The following is a 24,402-nucleotide window of genomic DNA, read 5'->3' as shown; positions in this document are numbered from 1 at the left end:
TTAGTAATAAGGAATTTTAATCTCCATGATAACATCTCAGCTATCATTACATTGAATTTAAACATTAAACAACTTCTATGCAATTAAAACAAAATTGATAATGGCACCAACTTATTGTGCTGGTCACATTTTAGATCAACTTACTGTAGCAGAGGAATATGCCTCTAACACTACAATTTCTTAATTGGTAAATGTTGAAGTACTGTGGTCCAATCATAAATTTCTTTTCCATTAGAGAATCATTCAAAAAAGGTCTTAAAAATGGAGTGAGGAAATCATGTTGAGGTCTAACAGACATGGATTTACTCAGATTTAGTTGTTTGAGCAAAGATTTTGAGACATCTTGTGAATCTGTTGATGTTTTGGTGGATTCTTTCACCGATGCATTGGCTGACTCCATTCAAGAAGTTGCTTCATGGAAAACAGTTAAAAATTCTAGACCTTCAGCTAAAGTTCTTTGGTACGTTACCTCATTTAAGGAAAAAAGGAAGGTTTTACGTAAAACAAAATAAAAATGGAGAAAGTCTAAAACAAAAGAAAATTAAGAGCTTTTTCAAAAACACATAAGCAGAACAGAGAATTTTTTTTAACTCAAGTAAAAATGAATATGCCATCATGCCAAAGTTTAGCCAAATATTTAGAATCTAATACGGTCTGACTTTTAATTGGTATTACTGATATCAGTGAAGTAAGTAAACTGCCATTAAAAAGTCACAGGCCCAATGGGACTTATTCAATTACATCTCTGTATCAGAAAAAGAGAACTCAATGAATATTTTCAAAAATCTTTTTGTGCCTTAGATATGCGCTCTATGGGTATATTATGCTGCTGTAAGGATTTGTTTTTGATAATATGCCATACTATAGTAAATCAGTCACTGGAGATTGCTTTTTTCAAATTTTCAGGAAATATGTCAAAGATCAGACCAGTTATTAAACAAGGGTTCTTCCTTTTGATCAATGTGCTAGTTATAGACCAATATCTAACTTGCCGTGGTCATTGAATGCTCTTGTGCATCAACAATTACAAGTTGTTCTTAGATCAGACCGCTTTATTGAATCCCCACCAATGTGATTTCATGGCAGGGCACAGCACTAGAACTTTGTTAGTTTCAGCGTCAGATGGATGCCAAAAAAAGAAGCTATAGTTCTGTTCTTAGATCTCTCTCTTCTGCATTTGACAAAGTGAATCATGAATTGTTACAGTGCTGATTAACTGAATTCGGGGATTGGTAGGCAGGTATATTCATGATTTGCCTCCTATCTGGCATGAAGAACATTTCAAATTGAAAATGCTAGTGACAGTTCAGTTAAAAGTGGGTATTCGCCAAGGAACTATTTTGTCCGCTACATTATTTAATATTTATTTGGCTACACTATGTCAGCTTATTGAGAAGAAAGCTCTGTTTTACAAGATATATGCTGGCAACATTCAGCTTTTGTTTCCCTTAGAAGGAGATTTGAGTCAGACAGTGCAGAAGGCGAATGTGTGTTTAATGAGTATACAATCTTGGATGACTTCCAATTGGTTGGATGACTGCAAACCAATTAGTACTGAATGCAGAAAACATGGAGGCAATGTTAAGTTACTAATGCACCGAATGTTTATCCTAACCAGGGTTAACAGATTCTGCTTAAAGAAAAGATTTGCAATCTAGAGTTTATGGACTCATCCTTGACATACATTGATCAGCTAAAAAGTAATAAGATCTGGCTTTTATAAACTTTGGCTTTTAAGACATCTTAGTTATGTTTTAACAGCCTCGGATTTTAGGATCATCATACAGGCATTATTTTTTTATTTTTTGACAACTGTAGATTGCCTAAGTACCAGATAAGAGCTGTTCAGCTCCTGCAGTACACTGCAGCACTTATGCTATTACAAAGTAAATTAAGGGACCATATATCCCTTCTTCTCCAGATTACATTAGTTACCAATTGATCAGAGAAAAAAATTCAAAATGCTTTTATTATTTTTTAAAACAAAGGATGAAGGCCCATACTACCTGTCCACCTTGGTAAAGTATGAACATAAGATCAGAAGCTGAATTTTTGGTTTTTTCTTCCTCCCATAAAAGAAATACGTTGGGCTGAGACACAGAAATGTTCATTTTCATATATTGGTCCTCAATTATGGAATGCCCTCCCACACAATTTGAAGTTAATTGATAAAAGTTTTTTGTAAGCAATAAAAGGCCTAACTTTTTAATGACGCACTTGATAATCATTGAAATTGAAGGTATCATCAAAAATATGAATCCAGCTGCTCACCCAATTGACCACTTACCAATAAAGCTATTAAAAACAGTCTCTAATATAGTCTCCAAACTGATTGTAGATATAATCAATCTATTACTGAAGCAGCGGTTCCAGAAATATTAAAAAATGGCAATTGTTAAACCAATCACTAAAAATCCTCAATCCAGTTCTCATGATTTAGCAAATTTAAGACCAATATCTAATTTGCCTTATATTTCTAAGATTTTAAAGAAGTTAATTAACAAAGAACTATCTGATTACCTTGAAACACATAGTACACTATACCCTGCACAACATGGATTCAGAAAATATTTTAGCACTGAAACAGTGTCATTAAAAGATATTATCCTTGGAAGAACTGACAACAGCCAAACGTATTTTCTGATTATGCTCGATATATCCTCAGCGTTTGATACAGTCAGCCATAAAATTATCTTAGATTAAACGAAATAGGTATCAAAAGACTCTGCGCTCAAATGGTTTGACTCTTACTTAATGAATAGATCTTTTAAAGTTAAATTTCATGATAAGGAATCTCAACCAATTGATCTCCAACACAGTGTTCTTCAAGGATCTTCTCTATCCACGACCCTTTTTAATATCTATATGCTTCCTTTATGTAGAATTTTATCTGGTGTAAGTCTTTCACACTTTATAAATGCAGACGATGTACAGATATTTATTCCAATCGAAAAATCAATTGAGCAAACTCTTAAACTTTGGGATATCTATAAAACTACCATTAATAAAGTATTAACCCAAATGAACCTCTCTCTGGATGCCAGAAAGACCAAACTTTTATATATCTGCCCTAAATTAAGCCAGGCAAAGGAACTTGAAATTCAGGAAGCTGCTAAAAACTATCACATTTCACTGGAGCTCTGAGATCTAGGGATTTTCCTAGACTGTGAATTCACACTGAAAACATGCATTAAAAAAATCATTAAATGATGGGTATTTTAAATTGAATGTTCTTAAAAGATTGAAACCTCTTTTATTTCCTAAAGATTTTAGAACAGTTCTACAAGCTCTTATTTTGTCAAAACTTGATTACTGTAACTCAATGTTTTTGGGCCTACCAGCTAATATTACAAGACCTTTGCAGTTACTACAGAACTCAGCAGCTAGACTTACAACAGGAACTAGAAGATCTGATAATATCACGCCAATATTAAAAGACTTTCATTGGTTGCCTGTTAAATACAGGGCACAGCATAAAGTTGTATCACAAATTCACAAAACCCTCTACCACAAAAAAATAGAACGGTTAACCTCAACATTACATTTCCAAATTCCATCAAGAATTACAAGATCAGCAGGTACAGGGATTTTGCCCATACCTTCACCTAAAATTGCTCATCTAAATAATGTAAGAGAAAGGGCTATTTCCATCGCAGGTCCCCAACTGTGGAACTCTTTACCACAGGAACTAAGGATCGAATCTGACATTAAAATATTTAAAAAAGGTATTAAAATATGGATATTCAAACAAGCCTTTCATGAGTGTTAACCAAATGATTATATACCCTAAGAATAAAATATATACTCAGATTTTGTTTTAACCTCTGCTCTTACTTTCCTATACCTTTAACTGCTTAAATTTTATGATTAATTATTTTTACTATTTTGCTTTTAATTTATTATGAAACTTTGTAATTTCCTCTCATTTAATTTTGGAAATGCAAGTATTTTTAAATGAATACTTATTAACTTATGTAAACCGATGTGATATGTACTCATGAAATGTCGGTATATAAAAAATAAAAATAAATATTTTGTGATGAGAAATTTTCGGTTTTAAGGATTATTTGTTTTAAATTGAAAAGTATGTGCTTTGTATACTGCTTAGAAAAGTACATTTTGTAATATAAGATTTATAAATTAAAAAAAAAAGTTACAAAAAAGGCACAAGTTGGTAATGTATTTTTTAGTCTTTTTTCATATAGTCTACTAATATACCAAGATATAACTTGTGGATCCCTTTCTTAGTACATTTATACATTAATAGATTAAACTAGAATTTAGGTTGTGAATTCATTACTTTCTCTTGATGAACTAAATGTTTCTCATTTATTGTTTTTCCTAACTCTGTTCTGAAGGTGCTTTTGGATCATGTTAGTTTTATTATTTAGTGGGCACCAATTCTGTTGTATGCATGCTTATAATTGTTTCTGTCTTGTGTAATCTTTGCAGGATCTGATTTAGTAGGGACTTTTCCCCTTCATTCTATATCTATTGGAAAAAAAAAAAGCTTCGAAATCAGGCCCTTAGGCCAAGTGTTTTACTTTTCTCTATCATGGGATAATGAATATCCCTTCACTGTGTTTTTAGCAGACGAAAGGAAGGTGTGCATTATGAGCACTCTCCTGCTATTCTCTTTTTAATGGTTTAAGTCTTCACGAGGCTGAGCACAGTTCCTGGCTGTTTTGTCTTATTAGTGCCATCATTATTCTTACAAGCATTTTACAGCTGAACGTTCTACAGACACTAAATAAAATGGGTGCAGTGGTGTTTCTCCAAGGCTGACATGCTGAAATAAATGTTTGCTCTATCACATGGGCCCATTCAATAAATTCTGCAGGAGAGCCGGCACTCCGAGGTGATTGTCTGCGCTCCCAGGCACCTCTCCTAGGCGCGCGATTCTTTATTTAAATTCGGGCCCGCGCTAATAAGGAGGTGCTAGGGACACTAGCGGGTCCCTAACACCTCCTTATTGGCGGAAGCAGCGGCTGTCAGCGAGTCTGACAGCTGACGCTTAATTTTACTGGCATCAGTTGTCGAACCCACTGACAGCCATGGGTTTGGAAAACGGACACCGGCAAAGTTGAGCATCCTTTTTCCAACCCGCGGGCAGATTTTTTTAAAAAGTTTTTTGCCTTTTTTTTTTTTTTTTGGGGCCTCCAACTTAATATCGCTATGATATTAAGTCAGAGGGTGTACAGAAAAGCATTTTTTTCTGCTTTTCTGTACACTTGCCCAGTGCCGTCTGAAATTAACTCCGGCCTTTGGCAGGCATTAACTTCTGAGAGTAAAATGTGCGGCTTGGCCGCACATTTAACTTTCTGTATTGCGGGTGACTAACTAATAGGCTCATCAATATGCATTTGCATGTTGCAGGCACTATTAGTTTCGGGGGGGGGGGGGGGGGGGGGGGGGGGGGGGTTGGCCATGCGTTTTCCTCTCACTATCACCCCTTACTGTATAAGGGGTAATAATAGCGCATCAAAAATGTGTGGCTAAAAGGGGTCTAAATGGTGCACTTGGCCGAGCGCACCGTTCTGTATCGGCCTGACAGACTATAGCAATTAGGAATTCTGGTGCAAGAACCCTGCTGTTTCAACTAAAGCAATTAACTGAACTTCAATATAATGGCGGTATCCTAGATGCTTGCTTTATTCTCAGGTAGTTAAAGTTCAAACAATTGAATTTTTTATTTATATTCTGCCTTTTGTGACTGGTCAGCCACTTCAAAGCAGATTACATTCAGATACTGCAGGTATTTTCCTCTCCCCAAAGGACTTACCAGCTAAGTACCTTATTTATTTATTTATTTAATTTCTTTTATATACCGACATATCACATCGGTTTCCAGATAACTAAAGGAATAGGGCTTGATCGGCCCTATTTTACATTATAACATGGTAACAATTATAACAGAATAATAACAGAAGTACATGGAACAATAGATTATAGTATATAACTTATGTACATAATGACTTGTTGATAAAAATAATTTAGGATTAAGGGTAGTGGGAGGGTTTGGAGGAGGGGGGAAGGGAGGGAAGAGAGGGGGGGAGAGATGTCTGTGTAGAGGGTGAGGTGTGTTGCGTTCAGGCAGGTTAAGGGTCGGGTGGGAAGGCTTTTAAGAACAGCCATGTTTTGAGGTGTTTTTTAAAGACTTGCAATGAAGGTTCATTTCTGAGGCAGGTGGGGAGGGAGTTCCAAAGGGTAGGGCCCGCTATTGTTGTGGCTCGTTTGCGGGTTGTGTTGAGGTGTGCAGATTTGAGACGGCTAGGAGGCCAGTGTTGGTGGATCTGAGAATTCTTTGTGTGGGGTATGGCTGTATTGCGTTGTTTAGCCAGTTCATTTTGTTGTTGTTTATTTTTTTGTGCATGAGGGTGAGGGTTTTATATTGGATTCTTTGTGTGATGGGTAGCCAGTGGAGTTCCTTGAGAGTGGGTGTGATGTGGGAGGATTTTTTGTTGTTAGTGATGATCCTGGCAGCGGCATTTTGTAGAACTTGGAGGTGTTTGATGTGGACTTCTGGTAGGCCGAGGAGAAGGGAGTTGCAGTAGTCGAGTTTTGAGAAGATAATTGATTGAAGGACTGTTCGGAAATCGTGCGCTTGGAGAAGGGGTTTGGAGAAGAAGTTTTTTCAGTGTTTGAAGCTTGAAGAATCCATCCTTAATTGTATTGAGATGTGTCGCTTAAAGTTGAGTTGGCTGTCGATTGTTACGCCTAGGTTTCTTGTGGACGGCGTGAGTGAGATTTGTGAGATGTGTGGCACTCCCGGGTTGTTTGAGCTTCCTGGGTAGTTAGAGGGGGTGCACTTGAGGGGAGAAGAGGGACGGTCATTTACTAAAGCTTTGTCCCCCATTCTGTGTCTATGGAACAAAAGCTTAGTAAATCAGTCCCTAGGTTTGTACAGGGACAGTGAAGTGACTAAGATGACAAGGAATGTCAGCAGAATTTGAACCCTGGCTTCCCTGGTTCACAGCCTGCTGCTCTAATCACCAGGCTACTCCCTGCACTCTACAAATAGTAAAACACAGGGTTCAGTCTCCTCAGTAAAAAGGATTACCAAAAATCAGGATAGAAAGCGAACACAACTTCCAGAGTCCTCAGGCGTGGCCCTTTTAGGAAGATTTGTATATACACAGTTAGCTTTGTGGAAAGCATAGAGCAAGTTTCCCTATGGCAAACTTGCTCTGTGCTAGGGGCTGCGGCTATTTCAAAGCTGTGCAGGAGTGTTGACTTGCTGACATTTCGCACTCTCTCCGCACCCCTCCCTTTTTTTTTTTTTTTGCCCAGTGCTAGTGTAGCCCCTCGAGGCCTTGCCTTAGTTTTCTACACAGGACCACTGGAACTACAGCAGCAGGTGCAGCTATTAATGTAAGGAGCCTCTGCATGCAGCAGCTCGGAACTGTAGTCTCAGAAAGGTCATGCATAGGAATAACAGGACACCCCATGTTGGATGCAGGCTTCAGCACCAATTTGATCCCTGGAACTTTCACAGGGGCCAGGGCTGAAGAGAAGCAAGCAAGCTTGTGCTGAAGGACAGCTCCCGAGCCAAGACGTCATCAGGGCAAAGGAGCCTCACTCTGGGCTGCAGCACGAACATTCAAGATCTGGGAAACTTTATTGGCATCACATTTTATAAACCTAGTTCTAAACAAATACACAACAGTTACAAACAAAAACCCAAGAATAACGGTAAAGTAAAATCACAAAATGTAGAAAGGACAAAACGAGGACAATTTCAGGGTTCTGGTGGTGTTTTGTATTCTGGTCAGATTTGTAAGAAGTACCTGAGGACTGCGAAGTTATGCAGGTAGTATGAAAATTGCCCCATGATATCCAATTATGTGTTTTTACAGGATTGTTCTGGGAAGGGTGTTGGTTGATGGTTGACTTTAATTATCAGGCCTATAGGCCTGAAAGCTAACTGGGGAGGGTGCAAGGGCTGAAGATTCTGCTAGGACACCTAATACAGTTACACTGGCCTTGCCCATTGCAAAAGGCACTTAACACCATGCTCATGCCAATATTTACAAGCCGGAAGGAGGACGATGCCTTGTGCATTATGGCCTAGAAGAAGGTAGGAGATGTGCGGTTGCCTTCCCATCAGCCAGCACAGAGTATGAAAGCTGCAGCAGTGAGCCAGCAACATCATATTAATGACTGGAGGAGAGGGAGGGTGGAGGCCAATATGGAAAAGAGTTCCATCCACTAAATCTTGCCCAATGTTGACTAAATTGTTAGACATGTACAAGCTGATTCTAAATTTTAGGAAAACTGAAATATGTACTTAGCAAGTTACTGCCAGATGCTACTCCTGCTAAGATCAGAATGATGGCTACTGCCTGGAGACAATACCCTTATTCAATAAACGTACACATGCTTACTGTGACTCCAACATCGTTCTAGCTTCAACAGCAAGAGGAAATGTGGAATAAAGGATTTGCACTCACGAAGAGGGGAGTAGCTGGCTTGTTACGGCGGTTACTACCCCAAACCAAATAAGCCTGATACTTCAATTTCTATGCATATACAGCATAGTTCTCTGCTTCAACGGCAGGGGAGAAGAAAAACTGATACTACACACATCCAGCAGAGCTCTCTGCTTCAACGGCAGGGGAGAAGAAAAAAGGGTTCACACTCACAAAGCGGGGAGTAGCTGGCTTGTTACGGCGGTTACTACCCCAAACCAAATGTGCCTGATACTTCACTTTCGATGCATATCCAGCATGGCTCTCTGCTTCAACAGCATGGGAGAAGAAAAACAACCAATAAGGGCTGTATAACATAGTCTGGGTAAAACAAATAAGCATGGGTGTAGCTTGCTTATTGCGGCGGTTACTACCCCTACTAATCAAGCTAGATATTTCACTTGGATGCAGCTCCATCACTGCTTTCTACATTAATGGTGGGGGTGGAAGGGAAATAGAACCAAGAGCTAAGAGAAACAGATAAGTATGAGAGAAAAAATGTGTGAAGCTTGCTGGGCAGACTGGATGGGCCGTTTGGTCTTCTTCTGCCGTCATTTCTATGTTTCTATCATAATTAAAGATGTAGAGATCCCTATAGTCCGTAAAACCCATAATTTTTGTATTATCATGGACTCATCTCTGTCTTTCTGACCTCATATAAATCAAACTGTGAAGAATGCTCTCTAATTTGGAGAGTTTGTCCTAATTTAAACAAGACTGACAAAAACTGTGATCCACTCACTGGTTATGTCCTCTCTAGATTACTGCAACAGCCTTTACCTAGGCGTGGTGCAAGAAACGTTACAAGCCCTTCAAGTATGTTCTGAATGCCACTGCACGTGTTGTATCAGGTACCTCGATGCAACAATATATTTCTGTTTTGGAGCAATTCCACAGACTACCAATTGAGTGACGTCACGCGCGCCCGTCTATGTGCTTTCATTGGCCGAGCGCCCAAATCGACGGGCGCTCCGGCCAACGAAAGAACGCTTCGCTCTGCTCGTGCCGGAGAGGGCACAGAACAGTGGGCTCTCACCTCACGCTGAGCCAGGAGAACCAGGACCTGCGTGGGAGGGGGGGGGGGGAACGCTGCAAGCCGCTTCACAATTTGTCCGAGCCAGGAAGGAAGGAAGGATTGGGGTGGATGGAGCCCTAGCTGTTGTACTGCTGTTGCCGAGCCAGGAGAACCGGGACCTGCGGGGGGGGGGGGGGGGGGGGGGGGGGGGACGGACACCGCTGCGAGCCGTTTTCGCCGCCGGCTGCCCCCTCCGGAGGGCAGTAGAGAAGGGAAGGGGCTGAAAAGCAACAAAAGGTAAGATGGCACATGTCGAGCTGCTTCGGGAGGAGGGGATTTTCAGTTTTTAGGTTTTCCTGGGTTAAAGTTGGGATCCACTTCCTGGTGCCTGTCATTTCAAATGTCATTTGAAGTGACAGGTACCAGCGCACCCAGGATACTGTATAGGTGCTGTATTAAGCACCTATACAGTAAAATGGGTTGCGCGGGCCTAATGCTTCGCCTAACGGTTTGCATACGCGGCTTGCATTTGCAAGCAATTTAAATAGAGTATCGAGCGGTATGTGATCAGAACAGTGCGTGGGGCAAACGAGGGTGCGCCCGGCACTGCCACACTCTAACGCGGCCTTACTGTATCGACCCACCTGACAGGCAACTTTCAATTATCTAAGTCTGAAGCTTTATGCTATGCATTTTATAATAGTCAACAAGTAGGGACAATTCAGGAACCTTTTTCTGAGCTTGTTCTCTATGAACCAAGCAATAAGGACAAAGCATTATGGATATTTTTATATATATGTTAGAACTAAGAAATTCAGGAATTGCAGGACACAGGGCCGGCAGAAGCACTAGGCGAACTAGGCGGTCGCCTAGGGCGCCAGCTTCCCGGGGGCGGCACTGCCCCGGTAAAATTAAGAGAGCCGCTGCCGGCAGCCCGCCCCAAAAGACCCATCTGACCTCCCCCAGCGGTTCGCGTGCTCCCGGTCTCTCCCGCTGCTCTTTCTTCCCTGCTGCCATTGCCGCCGGGCTATCAGCACGTTCAAGCCCAGCGGGAACGGCAGCAGTGCAAAAAAAAAAATAAGCTGTGGCATCCGCGGCTGCCCTTTTCTTCCTCCCGCCCCCCCCCCCCCCCCCGACCCGGAACAGGAAGTGATGCGCGGGAAGGAGAAAGAGCGGTGCCGCATGAAAAAAATAGCGGCAACAGCAGCATCGGCCCCCGAGCAATTGAAGCAGCCGGTAATCGGGAAAGGAGTCAGCAGCACGAGCCTCCCGCGGCCGATGGGATTCTTCCTTTTTGGCCTGCGGGGGCTGGAGGAGGAGGCTGTTGCAGCTACCATTTGTGCTGGGGGGGGGGGGGGGGAGGAAGTGAGTGAGAGAAAGAGAGAGAAGCAGCCAGCCTGCCTGTGTGTGATTGAGAGAATGTATTTGATCGAGAGCATGTATGTGTGATTGAGAGAAACTGGTCAGAGAGCTGATGTATGTGTATATGTGATAGACAATGAAAGTGACTGCTCAAGGAGATGACTGATGTGTGAGAGTGTGAGACAGTCAGGGATGTGACTGATGTGTGTGTGTGAGAGAGAAAAAGCATGGAAGTGAGAACTCTGGGTATGTGAGAAAGCATGGGAGTAAGAAGCCTGGTGTTGTGGGGGTGTATGTGAAAGAAAGCATTGGAGTGAGAAGCCTGATTATGTGAGAGAGAGCATAGGAGTGGGAAGCCTGTGTGTGTGCATGCATGAGAGAGAGACTGGTTGGTAAGGTGACGGTGTGACTGGTGTGTATGTGAATGTGAGAGAGAGAGAATGTGATTCAGGGAATGAGAAGCCTGTGCACCTGGAGAGCGAGCATGGAAATGAGAGAGAGACTGGTGTGTGTGTGTGTGTGTGTGTGTGTGTGTGTGTGTGTGTGTAACAGAGAGAAAGTGATTATGGGAATGAGAAGTCTGTGCATGTGAAGAGAGTGAGCATGGGAGTGAGAACCTGGGTGTGTGTGAGACACAGCATGGGAGGGAGAAGCCTGTATATGTAAGACAGAACAGGTGACTGGTGTGTGTGTGTGAGAGAGAGAAAGAAAGTGAGCATGGGAATGAGAAGCCTGTGCATGTGAAGAGTGAGCATGGGAGTGAGAAAGCTGGGAGTGTGTGAGATACAGCATGGGAGTGAGAAGCCTGTATATCTGAAAGAGAACATGGGAGTGGGAAGCCTGTGTGTATGTATGCATGAGAGAGATCAGGTGACTGGTGTGTGTGTGTGTTTGTGTATGTGTGTGAGAGAAAGAAAGTGATTATGGGAATGAGAAGCCTGTGCATGTGGAGAGAACAAGCATGAGAGTGAGAGACTGGTGAGTGTGTGTGAGAAAGAGAAAGCGATTATGAGAGTGAGAAGCCCATATATGTAAGTGGAACACGGGAGTGGGAAGCCTGTGTGTGTATGGCATGAGAGAAACTGTTCAGGAAGGTGACTGGTGTGTTTGTCAAAGACTGTTTGGGAGATGATTGGTGTGTGAGAGACAGAAACTGGTCACGGGGGCATGACTGATATGGTGTGTGTGTGAGAGACATGGGCCTTAAGGAAGAGGACCATGAGTATAGAGCTTAGCCACTACTGCTGCTTCTGGTGTGTACTACAGCCTGCATGGAAGAGGAGTAAGAGAGCTGCTGGAGGGGGTAAGTAAAGATGGCTTTTTAAGTTTATTTTTCTTGATTGACTGCCATTTTAATTATTTAATATTATGTGATGTGTCTGCTTTTTTTGTTTGAGCAACAAGTATAGCTTTGGTTTATGTTTATTTTATTTATTTTTATTTATTTATTTATAAAAGTTTCTATAACGTCGATAAGACAAATCATCTCAATGGTTTACATGGCATAAAAATGTCAAATAAGTGTTCTGTTATAAATACAGACTTCGTTATTTTCATTAATGCACAATGTAAGTTAATTGTGTGTGGAGGCGGGGGGGGGGGCGGCGGCATAGCTGACGTTTCGCCTAGGGCGCCTAATACCCTTGCACCGGCCCTGGCAGGACATATGCCTAGGTTATAAAACATATCCTTGGCACCACTGTCTACTTTCAGCTTTGCTAGAGACAGCTTAGACACTGATTGGAGGACTCATCTCTAATTTCACTTTGAGACCATGCAGGTCTCTGTGCAAAAAAATTAATTCTTCGCTTGTTATAAAAAGTGGGAGACTTCCAAAGAGCTGAGCTTGGCCTTCATCCATATGCATGGACTATGCATGTATATACTATGCCTGTTCACTTCTATAAAAGTGAGTTAAAACGAAGGAGTCTGCCTTTGGAAAACTCCTATCAGTACCAAGAGACAACACCCTCAGAATCAGACCAATGAACCTCCCTGCCTGCATCCCTGCCTGATCTTCAGTGTTAGAAGATGGATGCCAACCTGAGATGCCTGCACCCAGCTGCTGAGCCTTGTAGACCTATACACAGACAAACACAGATGTGGGTGTTCAGAGACACGTTTATCCTTCTCCTTCAACTGCTGTTTACCAGATCCCACTAACTTTTAATTGCGGTATGAAACTATTCTTAGTTTTTGGGTAGATAGCCTATAAAGTCTCTGAATTAAATATATGCAAACCGTTGGCCAATAATCTGTTGTCATATTTTAGAAACTGTGAAAGTTTATCAAAGTGTCTAAATCACTGAAGCAATTGTTATATCAAGCAATCATATTTTAAATTGATAAAATTCATCAAAATATTAAACTTTAGATAAATGTAATGCATCCTTGCTCTAATTAAAAATGAACTCTGACAATAGTGGAGAAATTAAGAAATTCATAAACACTAATTAGTACAGTAGGAGGTTCCAATTACTCATAATTATAGTGAATTTCCTACAAGCAGATACATCTTCCACTTTTCTCCTAACCCTGTACTTTTTCCAAGAGCTCTTATTATACAATCAAACCTACCTTCGTCATTCTTTTTTTCAAGGGATGGCCGCTGGATCATCGCTAGCCCCAGTTTATTTAACCACCTAAATTTAAAAAAAGAAATAAAACAAAAAGACAGTTATGATGTCTAATTCAAAAAGTAGAAAGGAGTATAAAAATAATTAAAAGAAAACCCAAAGGATACCTTTGCAATACTGGCAAATGTTTAAAGATGCAAAATCTTTCAGGACTACTATAACCACTTCCTCGGGTAACGTGTAATTGTCTTTAGACTTTATGGCTAAACTCAAGTGATCTGATTTAACTCTCATTAATTCCCATTTATTAGCTTTTGCCCTATAGCTTTTTCCTACTAGCACTACTAACCCCATGATAACCAAAATCTGGAAGAGAGAGTCAGTCTACACTAGGGCAGTTCCAAACACTGGAACATTCAATGTGATCGCTGCATCAAATCCTGACTGTTATATTTAATGTTCCACACTGATGCATATTTCACAAATCACATTTCTTGAAGTGGCCTGCAGATACACAGGCCATAAAAAAATATATAGACAATTATAGCCTAATACATGATTTGTTTATATCTGCTTTGGTCTAATACTCAGCATTTAGCTAGCTAGATATGTTATTCTGAGTATGGAATTCCCTATTAACTTGTAAGCAACTTCAATTTAAAAAACAATTTTTCCCCATCAGTCTTGAAGTCCAAATAGCTTAAATATTTCTGCTTTTAAAAAATGGTTTTGGTTGTTTAAAGAAATTCAGCTTTTTTTTTTTTTTTTATTAATAATGAACATGTTTTATGATCACAATAAAGGGTGCTGGCAGTACAGCTTCATATCTGAAAAGCAGTCATTTATGCTGACACACAGAGGAAGGCAGCCCCTGTGCACAGACAGAACAATGATTGCTTGCCGCACTAAAAAAATGTAAGCAACAGCTGTAGGTGTTATGGTAAAGCCTCCAAAATGAATTAAGAAGGGTCAGTTCCTACCACTTACTTGTTCATTTCCTCTGCGCTCTCCGCTGCAAAATAAAAGGCCTTGATCTGTGGATGGCTGATCTTTAGTGCACTTCAGGGGGGAAAAAAAACAAAACAAGACAGGACACACACACACACACGGGAAGAGTTAGATGAAGTGAGAAAAAGTAATGACTTCTGCATCGAGGTGTCAGAGTTAACGCACGGACTGCACACATGAGCTCACAGTTGTTGGAAGCTCAAGCTGCACCTCCCGGTACAGAATGGGCAAGTGCATCAAGAATCAGAACACTCAACACTGGCTGCTTTTCCTAGCCAGAAGAGTACTGGAAAGGCATTTTTATTTTTAATAAATAGGGATGAAAAGTTTGTATTTTCAGAATCAGTTTGTGACAAAAATATTAAGATAAATGCTTTTCCCCTATTTTTCCTCAACAGGTGATTTACACCTCCCAATTACAATGTCCCAGTACAGCTCCACAGGATCAAACATGCACATATTGGGGCAAAGTTCAATAAGCTGCAGAACGGCTTAGCCACAGGTACTTCTGTTCCAGCTTTAATGAACTGTGGCTGGTATCCAGTGCCATGAGCCTTCAATTTGCAACTACTTTGGATTTCTTTCTGCAAATTTTATATCCACTTCCAACTCTTGTAGCCCAGTCATTACAGTGACAGTCCTTGGTCAGCCCTCCTTTAGCCGATTTTCCAAAGGAAACTTCCTGGGGGTAGTTTCTCGGTGAAAACTGGCTAAAAGGTACCTGTAGGTTTGCCCATGCTGTTTTTGGAGCTGGAGTTCCAGAGAAGAAACCATGCATGTTCTATTCTCCCCTGACCCAAACACTCCCTGGGAATGCCTATTATAAAGGCGGCTGAATGTAGTCATGTTCTGAAAGTATGCTGCCTGGGGCAGGGATCTAAGCATCTAAATCTGTGGTTAGGTGCCTAGATCCATTTGAAGATGGTCCTTCTCAAGGTCAGCTAGTCATTAAGGGGTAAATTTTATAAATTTGCACGAGCGAGTATTTTAGTTCGCGCACCAGGCGTGAACAAAAGTACGCCGGATTTTATAAGATACGCGCATAGCCGCGTGTATCTTATAAAATCCATGGTCGGCGCGTGCAAGGGGGTGCACATTTGTGCAACTTGCGTGCGCCGAGCCCGGCGCGCGCTGCCTGTTCCCTCCGAGGCCGCTCCGATTTCGGAGCGGCCTCGGAGGGAACTTTCTTTCCACCCCCCCCGCCCCTCCCCCTCCCTAACCCCCCCCCCCACCTTTGTTGGCAGATTTACGCCTGCTGAAAGCAGGCGTAAGTCTGCGCGCACCAGCGGGCTGCTGGCGCGCCATCACCCAACCTGGGGGCTGGTCCAGAGGCCTCGACCATGCCCCCGGGCCGGCGCCACGCCCCCCGGTCCTGTCCCGAACCGACCCCCGACCCCAGACATGCCCCCTCCCCATCCCTTTTACGAAGCCCTGGGACTTTCGCGCGTCCTGGGGCTGTGCGCGCGCTGGCGGCCTATGCAAAATAGGCCGCCAGCGCGCGAGTGCCCTGTGCGCGTAAATCCAGCCGGATTTACGCACGCAGGGCTTTTAAAATCCGGCCCTAAGTGCCATTTCCCCAAGACTACCATATCCAGCCACTCTTCAGACAGTCCACAGGGTCCAAAGATGTGGTGCCATACAGAATGCAAATGCTACAAAGCTGCAAGCTGCCTTCAGCAGTGCTCTCACAGAACCCCCTCATCCCATTACAGGGAACTACCTCACAGCCATCCATGGATTGCCCAAAGAAGTCTGCAGGTTATTAATAATCTGCTGTGCTGTATACTATTCTTTAACATGTTTTCTTCCAACACATTGAGTACCAGACACTGCATAACCTTGGGGGGGGGGGGGGGGGGGGGGGAGGACGACGACGGACTCCTTCAGTATATGGTTAATACTTCAGTATATGGTTAATACCAAGTATGAACTGATTCACCTGCTTTTGCAATATTGGGGTCTCCAACTCACAATTTCCTAGGAATGGAGAGCACAGCCTCTGCGGTATCTCTAGGCCTAGCTTGCCAGAATAGCAGATTTTCCACCAGTCAGTGAGTACCTGAATGGCCCAGACTGCCATCTGGAGTAGGAATAGGTTATATGAAGACGGGAAAATAGGATTTACAAAATTGAAATGCCTAATCTTGCTTGTTGTATGCAGCAAGGTTTGGAAAGGATGAGAGAGAGTTTTTCCAAAGTTCAAGAAGGCCAGAATTTATGGTGGCCAACCAAAACCTACACGAGGACGGTTAGGGTAAACTTCTTCCCTAGCCATCACCCTAAAATGAGATAATTCTTGATAAATCTCAGGTCATGTATCTGCACAGAACTTGTACAAAGTTCTAAAATCTATAAAAATAAAAAAACAAAGTCAAATAAAAACTCCTTTCCTGTTGGGATATGTTTCATAAAATCAAATTTGCATTTTTTGGAATTGTTTTTCCTATTTTTAACACAGTCTCATTTTACAATGGATTATTCTATCGCAGTGCCATTAGAATACTGGACTAGGAAATAAATGAATCCACTTTAAACTAAATTACAGAACTGCCCTTAGAACAAACTCTGGAAAGATTTTTATCTGCGTTTTCTTCTCCTCCCTTTTGAGAAGCAGCATACACAAAAAACCAAACAGAGTCATTCATCAAAATTAATTAATGCATGTGTTAAGGCGTTAACGTCATAACGCATGTGATAATAGCAGTATCGCATGGCATGAATGCAAATTTTGGGAAGGGGTGAGATTAGGGAGAAGTTTAGGTGGGATTTATGAAAATGAGAGGCAATATCGCACTGTACGCTAAGAATGTGCAATAGCATGCATTATGCTAACACCAGAAATAACTACACCTTTTTTCCTGGCGTTAAGCTGAGCGATATGACAGAAACGGCCGTAACACAATTTGCAATACATTTTTTGAATTGCATTTCAGACATTTCTGGGCTTGGAAGCGGAGAGGGAGAGTGGAGGAGAGAGAGAGAGAGGGAGAGACTCTGGGGAGGTCTTCACAGTATGCAACTATTTATATGCCTCAGTGAAGATTTGGCGCCATTTGGAGTGAGGAAAGTCTCACAAAGATGACATTTTGTACTATGTTCTCTCGCCCTAATTTGATAGACTTATAGACTTTCCTCACTGCAAATGATGTCAAATCTTCACCGAGATGTACTGTGCTGTTCGTACTTCTCACTCTGCATGAAAAACTGGAATATTGCAATGCCCTTCTTTTAGGCCTTCCAGCTTCTTCCATGCGCCCTTTACAAGTCCTGCAAAATGCTGCGGCACGAATTTTAACGGGTAGCAGAAAGAGGGATCACATCATCTCTATCCTAATAGAACTACAATGGCTACCCATAGAATCTCAAATTAAATTCAAAAACGTTATGCATCCTTCATAAACTCATATATGGAGAGCAAGTAGACTGGTTAAATACAGCCATTAGACTTCAAGTCCCACAAAGAAATCTGCGGTCTTCTGACAAGAGCCTACTTTCGTTACCTTCAGTCCAGTCAGCACATTTGAACCAAGTAAGGGAGAGAGCGATATTTCTGGCAGGACGAAAACTCTGGAATATGCTACCAATGAGTTTGAGGCTTGAAACTGATTTTAAAAGGTTTAAACATGATCTTAAAACCTGGTAATTCAATGTGGCATATATGGTGTGAATAGATGATCTTTTTTACTTATTTTATTTTATGTTCTTATAGCCTTTTTGTGTTTTATTTAATGTTTTAATTTTTTAGTGTTTTAAAGTTATGGATGTTTTAGCAGCTGTGTTATTTTATTATGAATGTATATTGTAGCGCTTAGTATTTGTTTTATATTTTTAGCTAATTTAAAATTACTGCTGCTTAGTTAAAAATTGTTTGGATTGTTCTTGTTATTTTATGGTCTATAAACCATTACAATGGCTTGTCTTAGTGACGGTATAAAAAAACTTAATAAACCACCAGCAACACCTCACCTCAAGCTATTAGCTGGCCCTCCTATAGAGATATAAATAGTTGACTACTATGAGGGCCTTATACATTTTCTCTCTCTCAGTGTGGGCATTATTATAGCATTTTGATGAATCTAGAGGATAGGGAGGGTAATTTTATTACTCCCTGCTTAGTGGTAAAGTCTGACACACATTGAAAATCCTCAGTGAAGTCTGCATGTACTAAGTAAACTTAGACGCATAAGTTCACTTAGAAAATCCGGTCTTAACCGGCCAGGTACATGCGCAAAGTTTCACCTGCTCCAAGAAGGGTGTGACTTGTGCCTGTAAACTTTTCTGGTCGGACACTTCTAATGAGCTATGTGAATTCTTTAACAATTCATTTGATCAGATGGCACAGTGAACCTCAGGTGATGGTGACAAAAAGAGTAAAGTTCACCCTGCTCAGGAAGAAAAATGATATCCCCATCCTGTTAGAGGTATCTAAAAAGGTAGACCACACAGAAGTGGTGCTCCCCACTTTGGCTCTTACTGTTAGGCATTCTTTACAGAAGTGGTGGTGAAATCCTTTCATCTCTGTGTCCTTTTTCAAGTTCTGCACTTAACCTTTCATTGCCAGGAAGGTTACGCACACAAGTGCCGTGGTGTTGGGAAATTAGTGCATGCGTCGACTGTTTCAGATGCAGGAAGATAGCAACTACGCCCACAACCAAGTCCACGTAAGTGCGTTATTTTTCCAATGGCATGGAACTCAAACATGGAAACGTTCTAGCAATGGAACATTATGCACTAAGCTGAAAAAGCACACAGACGACGGAAAGGCAAGATCATATACACACTGCTTCCTCACCTCACACACATAGCATCTGTCACCAATACAAATGCACATTCAATTGCTCTCTCTCAAATACACACCACAGAAGGCCTCTATTTCACTTACAAAAACAGCTGAAGGCCTTGTTTAGAGAGACCTGTAAATAACTGATAGCTGTGCAATCTTTCAACGCTATCAGGGAAGCATCTGGCTCATTTCATGTATGTTTCATGTTGTTAGTTATATTATGTTTGTTTTTGTGTGTTCTGTTTTGAATATAGGGTAAGCCAACACAATTTTTTTTTTTTTAAATAAAATTAAACCTCTGTCTCACACATGGAATCACCCACACCTTTTAACTTTGGCATGCACATATAAAAACATAAGTACCCATCGAGCCAGGGCATTTTTATCTCGGACAGCGGCCAATCCAGTTCACAAGTACCTGGCAAATCCCATAAAGAAGGGATAGCAATGCCTTTCTTTAGTCTGCCTGGCTAATAATGTGTTATGGACTTTTCCTCCAGGAACTTGTCCAAACCTCTTTTAAACCCTGCTATGCGAATCACCTTGACTATATCCTCCAACAGATTCCACAGCCTGATAATGCTCCAAATGTAAAAGTACTTTCCATGATTTTACTTAAATCTGCTGGCTATCAGTTTCACGGAGTGTCCAATTGTTTTAGTATTATAGGAAAGGGTAAATAACCATCCTTTATCTACCTGTTCTACCCCACTCATGATTTTATAAAAACTTCTATCATGTCCCCTCTCAGCCGTCTCTTCCAAGCTCTAACCTGCGTAATCTCTCACCCCTTTATCATCTTCCTCTGCTAGTTCCACTATGTCAGTCTTTCTTGAGATGTGACAACCAGAACTGCACACAATAAGTCAAGGTGCAGCTGCCTCATGGCTCAACTCAGAGGCAATATGATATTTATACATAGGCAGTTTGGAGAGCCAAGCTTAAAAGAAGGCCTTTGAATAAGTGTGTGTACTCCCCGGAATACACTTTTCCAATCTTGTTCCCAAAACTTCCACTAACTTGATGCTTCCCTAATTTCTGCTACTTCCTTATAGTGTGTTAACACCAGAAAAGTTCTATCTGTTTTTCTTATGTTTTATCCTTTTTATTCCCACCCATTCTTATTGTGTTGGGATATATTAGTGCTTTCAAACTTAGGAACCTGTGCACTAAGAACCGTTTTATAATGATGCACTGAGGGCTGAAGCCCGCATGTACAAAGTGCACATGTAAGTCTGCTTTGAAAATTAGCAAACCCAGAAAACAAAATCCACCTACGCAGGTAATACCAAAATTCATATATCCAAAACCCATATACTGCCTACAATCTTAAACAATTGAGCTATAAAGCACTTTCTATGTTTCTTCCACTTGCAGCTATATCACAGTGGCTTAAACCGAGCAATTAAAGCAGGCGTGATACATTCAGTTTGGCTGAGTGCGCGACTACGCGATAGGACATATTACTTCCTTTTCCCATTGCAGCTGGAGTGGAAGGTTGAAGTCGCTGCTGGCTCTGACCTGGTTGTTTGTTTGTTTTTTTTTAAAGAAAATCATCGCCAAGAGAGACAGAGCTGAACAGTCTCACCCAGCACTGTATCTGTAAGTAAGATCAAAGTGGAAATTCCTGCAGAACCCATTCTAACACTGTTATAAGACTGAGGGAGATGGCCTAAGAGTTTACCGGTAGTGGCAAGAATAACCACCATTTGGGCTAGTAGACTGTGCAGAATGCTTTGGAAGAAGGGAACGTTTTTGTTTTAAGTTACACGTTTTAGGGATGACAGCAGGGGTGGGGGTTGGGGGGGGGGAACGGAACACGGTACACGACAAGAGATTGAAGTGAATGAGGAAGAAGAGTGTGGAAATACGGCACAGTTTGTTTCTACACGTGGAACAAGACTGAGCCGCATCAGATTGCATCATCACAAATAAAACAAACTCATTGTTGCGTTGCACAGCACTCGAGTGTGTATCTGCATGCTTTACTGGATCGATTATTTGTAATTTCTAATGCAAGTCTGAGTAAAGTCTGTGGATGGGTCTGTTAGAAGAGAAAAGAGCTATTGTGCCTTTCCTGGAGAACCTAAAACTCTAAAAAAAAAAAAAAAAAAAAAAAAAAAAAAAAAAATTGGCAGGTTAGAAATCTAAGTTTATGTACTCTGAGCATTTTGACCCTGCCCAGAAAAACAGGGCTTATAACATTATTCCCCCCCCCAAAAAAAAATCCTCCTCCCTTGCTTACAGAACCAAATTTGACTCTCCACTGATAAAAGGTGAGCTCCAAGGTCTTCTCACTCCTCCTGTACCGCACACCAAACAGCACCATGTGAGGAAATCCAGGTGGTCTTTGAGAGTTTGTCTCAAACCCCTAGCTTCATCTATTCACCATCTCTTTTATCCTCAGGGATTCCCAATTCAAAAACCTGACCGTTTATCAGGTCTGGAGCTACCTCTGCATTCCCAAAATTACAAAGGCCTCTTTACTCATCTGCTGTCTCCCAGACGCAGAGAGGTCCTTACTGAAATGGTCTGTCCAGCTAAGTCCGGGACTTATCCTGGCAAACCGTGGGATTCAAAAATCTCACCAATCTGAACGGCTCTGCTTTCTTCTTCAGCCCCTTCCCTCCCAGGCAGAGTGCAGGGAACATGAGGGGAGGTGGTGGGGCTGAGGATGGAGCTGACTGAATGGACAAGAGAAGATCCATTCTGCTCCCCAATTCAGTCCCTCTTGCTCCTTCACCCCTTCTATCCTGCAAGGAAAGGGAAGGGGGGTGAGGTTAGAATGCACAGAGGAGAGCAAAGATAGAAAGAAGTACTCTGCCCCCTAATCCAGCCCCTCCCCTCTTATTATTTCTCCTCCTCCCAGACAGCCTACAGAGAATAGAAGGGAAGGAGTCAGATTTCCCAGGTATGTGCACACCCTGAGCAGCAGGAGCACTGGATTATTGGTAGTGACATCTAGGCTGGTCAGCGCATTCTCAGTGTCGGACATCCAGGGGCATGCCCCCATCCTCCACACCTCAGTGTGCCACTGGAGCAACAGAGGCACATCCTTTGCTAGTACAGACTCCTAGGACAGGTGCTCTTGAACCACTGCTTACCTGCGTTACATTTAGCTCTGCAGCCTAGGGATGTGAATCGGGTGCCCCATCGTTTCTGCTATCGGGTTCCTGTGGCCGTGGGAAATCTCGGTTTCCTGTGGATCGGCTTTTTTTTTTTTTTTTTTAGTGAAAAATCTTTTTTTTTTCGGATTAGCGCGCGCTAACAAAAACCGTAAATGTTTGTTACTTTGTTATTTTTTGCTATTTTTGTTAGCGCGCACTAACTGGAGTTTGCGCGCACTAAGCCGAAAAACAATTTTGGACGAAAATTCGGGGGAAATGAGATAGGTTCTCATTTTTTCACGAATTTGACGAATTAAGAAATATCGTATGATATTTTAGTCAGAAAAATGATTCCCATCCCTACTGCAGCCCTGCCCAGGGTTCCCACTCCTCATCTAGCTCTGCAGTCCAGCTCCTGGGTTCCTGATCCTGCTCCAGTGTTATAACTGCATGCCAAAATGCCTCAAGCTTGATCTGATTTGACAGGTCTTGACTCAGCTTTCATCTGGCCAACCAGTCTCTTCAGGTACACCTCCTTCCAACATACCCATTTTCACTTGTGGATTGGACGTATCCTGACAAGCAGGCTGAATTCTCTGGCATCAAAAGGAACTGATGTGGCAGGGCTGAACGAGGCACCTTCTGATTATCAGTCCTTCTCACTGCAGACTCTCCTGGCTTGATGTCATGTGAGGGTATGAGTCGGTCATCCTAGACATGGATGGCACAGCCTCCAGAATGATTGCCTCACTGCTCTGATTTCTTTGCACTTTCCTCCTCCTCTATCTCCTTGGCAGGCAACAGAGGTGTGCTTTTGGTCAGGTATTCCCTCTCTTTCACCTCATCACCTAGGATTCAAACATTCCCCTGCTTCTGCTCTCAACACTGACAAGCAGCCCCCATCAGCCAAGTGATTTTTTATACAGATTTGCAGCAAGGGGGCTGAGCCATGAGAAAAAGAGAACTGCGCATGCTTAGGATAATGCAAGCATGCTAATTTGTGCATCCTCCTCATGCTATTTAATGCTCAGGGCAGATACTTGTTCGGGTAGCCTACACACTAATAGCATGTGCGCACAATAGCTGCAAATTTATAGTGTGCATAAAAAAAAAATGTAGTGCATTGCATGTTAACTAATAAATTGTGTGCACACAATATTTTAGCAAACATTTTAAGAACAATTCTCAAAAGCATTTACATACATAAATGGGCTTTTTGAATAACTCCAGGGTTTGAATGATTAGAAGTACACGTGGAAATAATTTCAGACATTTTTCCACGTACTGCAATGAGGCATTTCTGGGGGCAGAGTTGAGACTGGGGAATTATTTATACATACTTTAATTTTTTGAAGTACGCACGTAAATGCTCCCATGCACATTCGCACTAGCTGCGTAGCATCCGTAAACGTGTGCCTGTGCCATGCACAGGTAGGTGCATGGCAACCTTCCTTCCCCCTCCCCCCCATTAGCAAACCTCCCTCCCCATGTGCTAGTCTCGCTCTAATAGTGCATACTGCTACTGTTCCTAGTTATGTTATATTATCCAAGTTGTTCACTCCCTTGTTCATTGTAAGACATATGTTGTCATTGTTTTCTACTTGTTATAATGTAAACCGGAGTGATAAGTAATTTTGTTACCTGAACTTCAGTATAAAAAAAAGTTATAAATAAAATAGGTGCTGCCTTGCTAATTTTCAAAACCCGCATACCATTTTAAACAATATTTTTTTGTATTTTTATTGCTATTGTGTTTTTTCTTTTCTAAACCATCGCTTAGACATAGTTAAAAAACCAACAAAACATTTAAGGTGTATGGTGGGGTTTTTTTTGTTGGTTTAACTATGTCTAAGCGATGGTTTAGAAAAGAAAAAAAACAAAAGCAATAAAAATACAAAAAATATTGTTTAAGATTGTAGGCAGTATGTGGGTTTTGGATATATGAATTTTGGTATTACCTGCGTAGGTGGATTTTGTTTTCTGGGTTTGCTAATTTTCAAAGCAGACTTACATGTGCACTTTGTACATGCGGGCTTCAGCCCTCAGTGCATCATTATAAAACGGTTCTTAGTGCACAGGTTCC

General features: G+C 41.7%; 2 protein-coding genes across 6 annotated transcripts in view; one reads left to right on the top strand and one right to left on the bottom strand.

Moving 5' to 3' along the window:
• Nucleotides 1–24,402, top strand: part of GPATCH11 (G-patch domain containing 11) — a 1,168,394-nt gene that overhangs the window by 515,030 nt on the left and 628,962 nt on the right. The gene's annotated exons all lie outside the window — the stretch shown is intronic.
• The window catches only part of IPCEF1 (interaction protein for cytohesin exchange factors 1), a 308,348-nt gene that overhangs the window by 104,961 nt on the left and 178,985 nt on the right, over nucleotides 1–24,402 (bottom strand). For 3 of the 5 annotated variants that reach the window (XM_029594415.1, XM_029594416.1, XM_029594418.1), the window contains 2 exons: nucleotides 14,409–14,480; nucleotides 13,423–13,487 (listed from right to left, as the gene is read on the bottom strand). In XM_029594415.1, coding sequence (XP_029450275.1) covers nucleotides 13,423–13,487; nucleotides 14,409–14,480 — 137 coding nt within the window. The remainder of the gene's footprint in view (nucleotides 1–13,422; nucleotides 13,488–14,408; nucleotides 14,481–24,402) is intronic. The other 2 variants (XM_029594417.1, XM_029594419.1) reach the window with 1 other exon arrangement.

Source organism: Rhinatrema bivittatum, chromosome 3 (genome assembly GCF_901001135.1).
Source record: "Rhinatrema bivittatum chromosome 3, aRhiBiv1.1, whole genome shotgun sequence".
NCBI classification, from domain to species: Eukaryota; Metazoa; Chordata; class Amphibia; order Gymnophiona; family Rhinatrematidae; genus Rhinatrema; species Rhinatrema bivittatum.
Note: the sequence above shows the minus strand (reverse complement) of the source record. Positions and strands in the feature narration are given on the sequence as shown.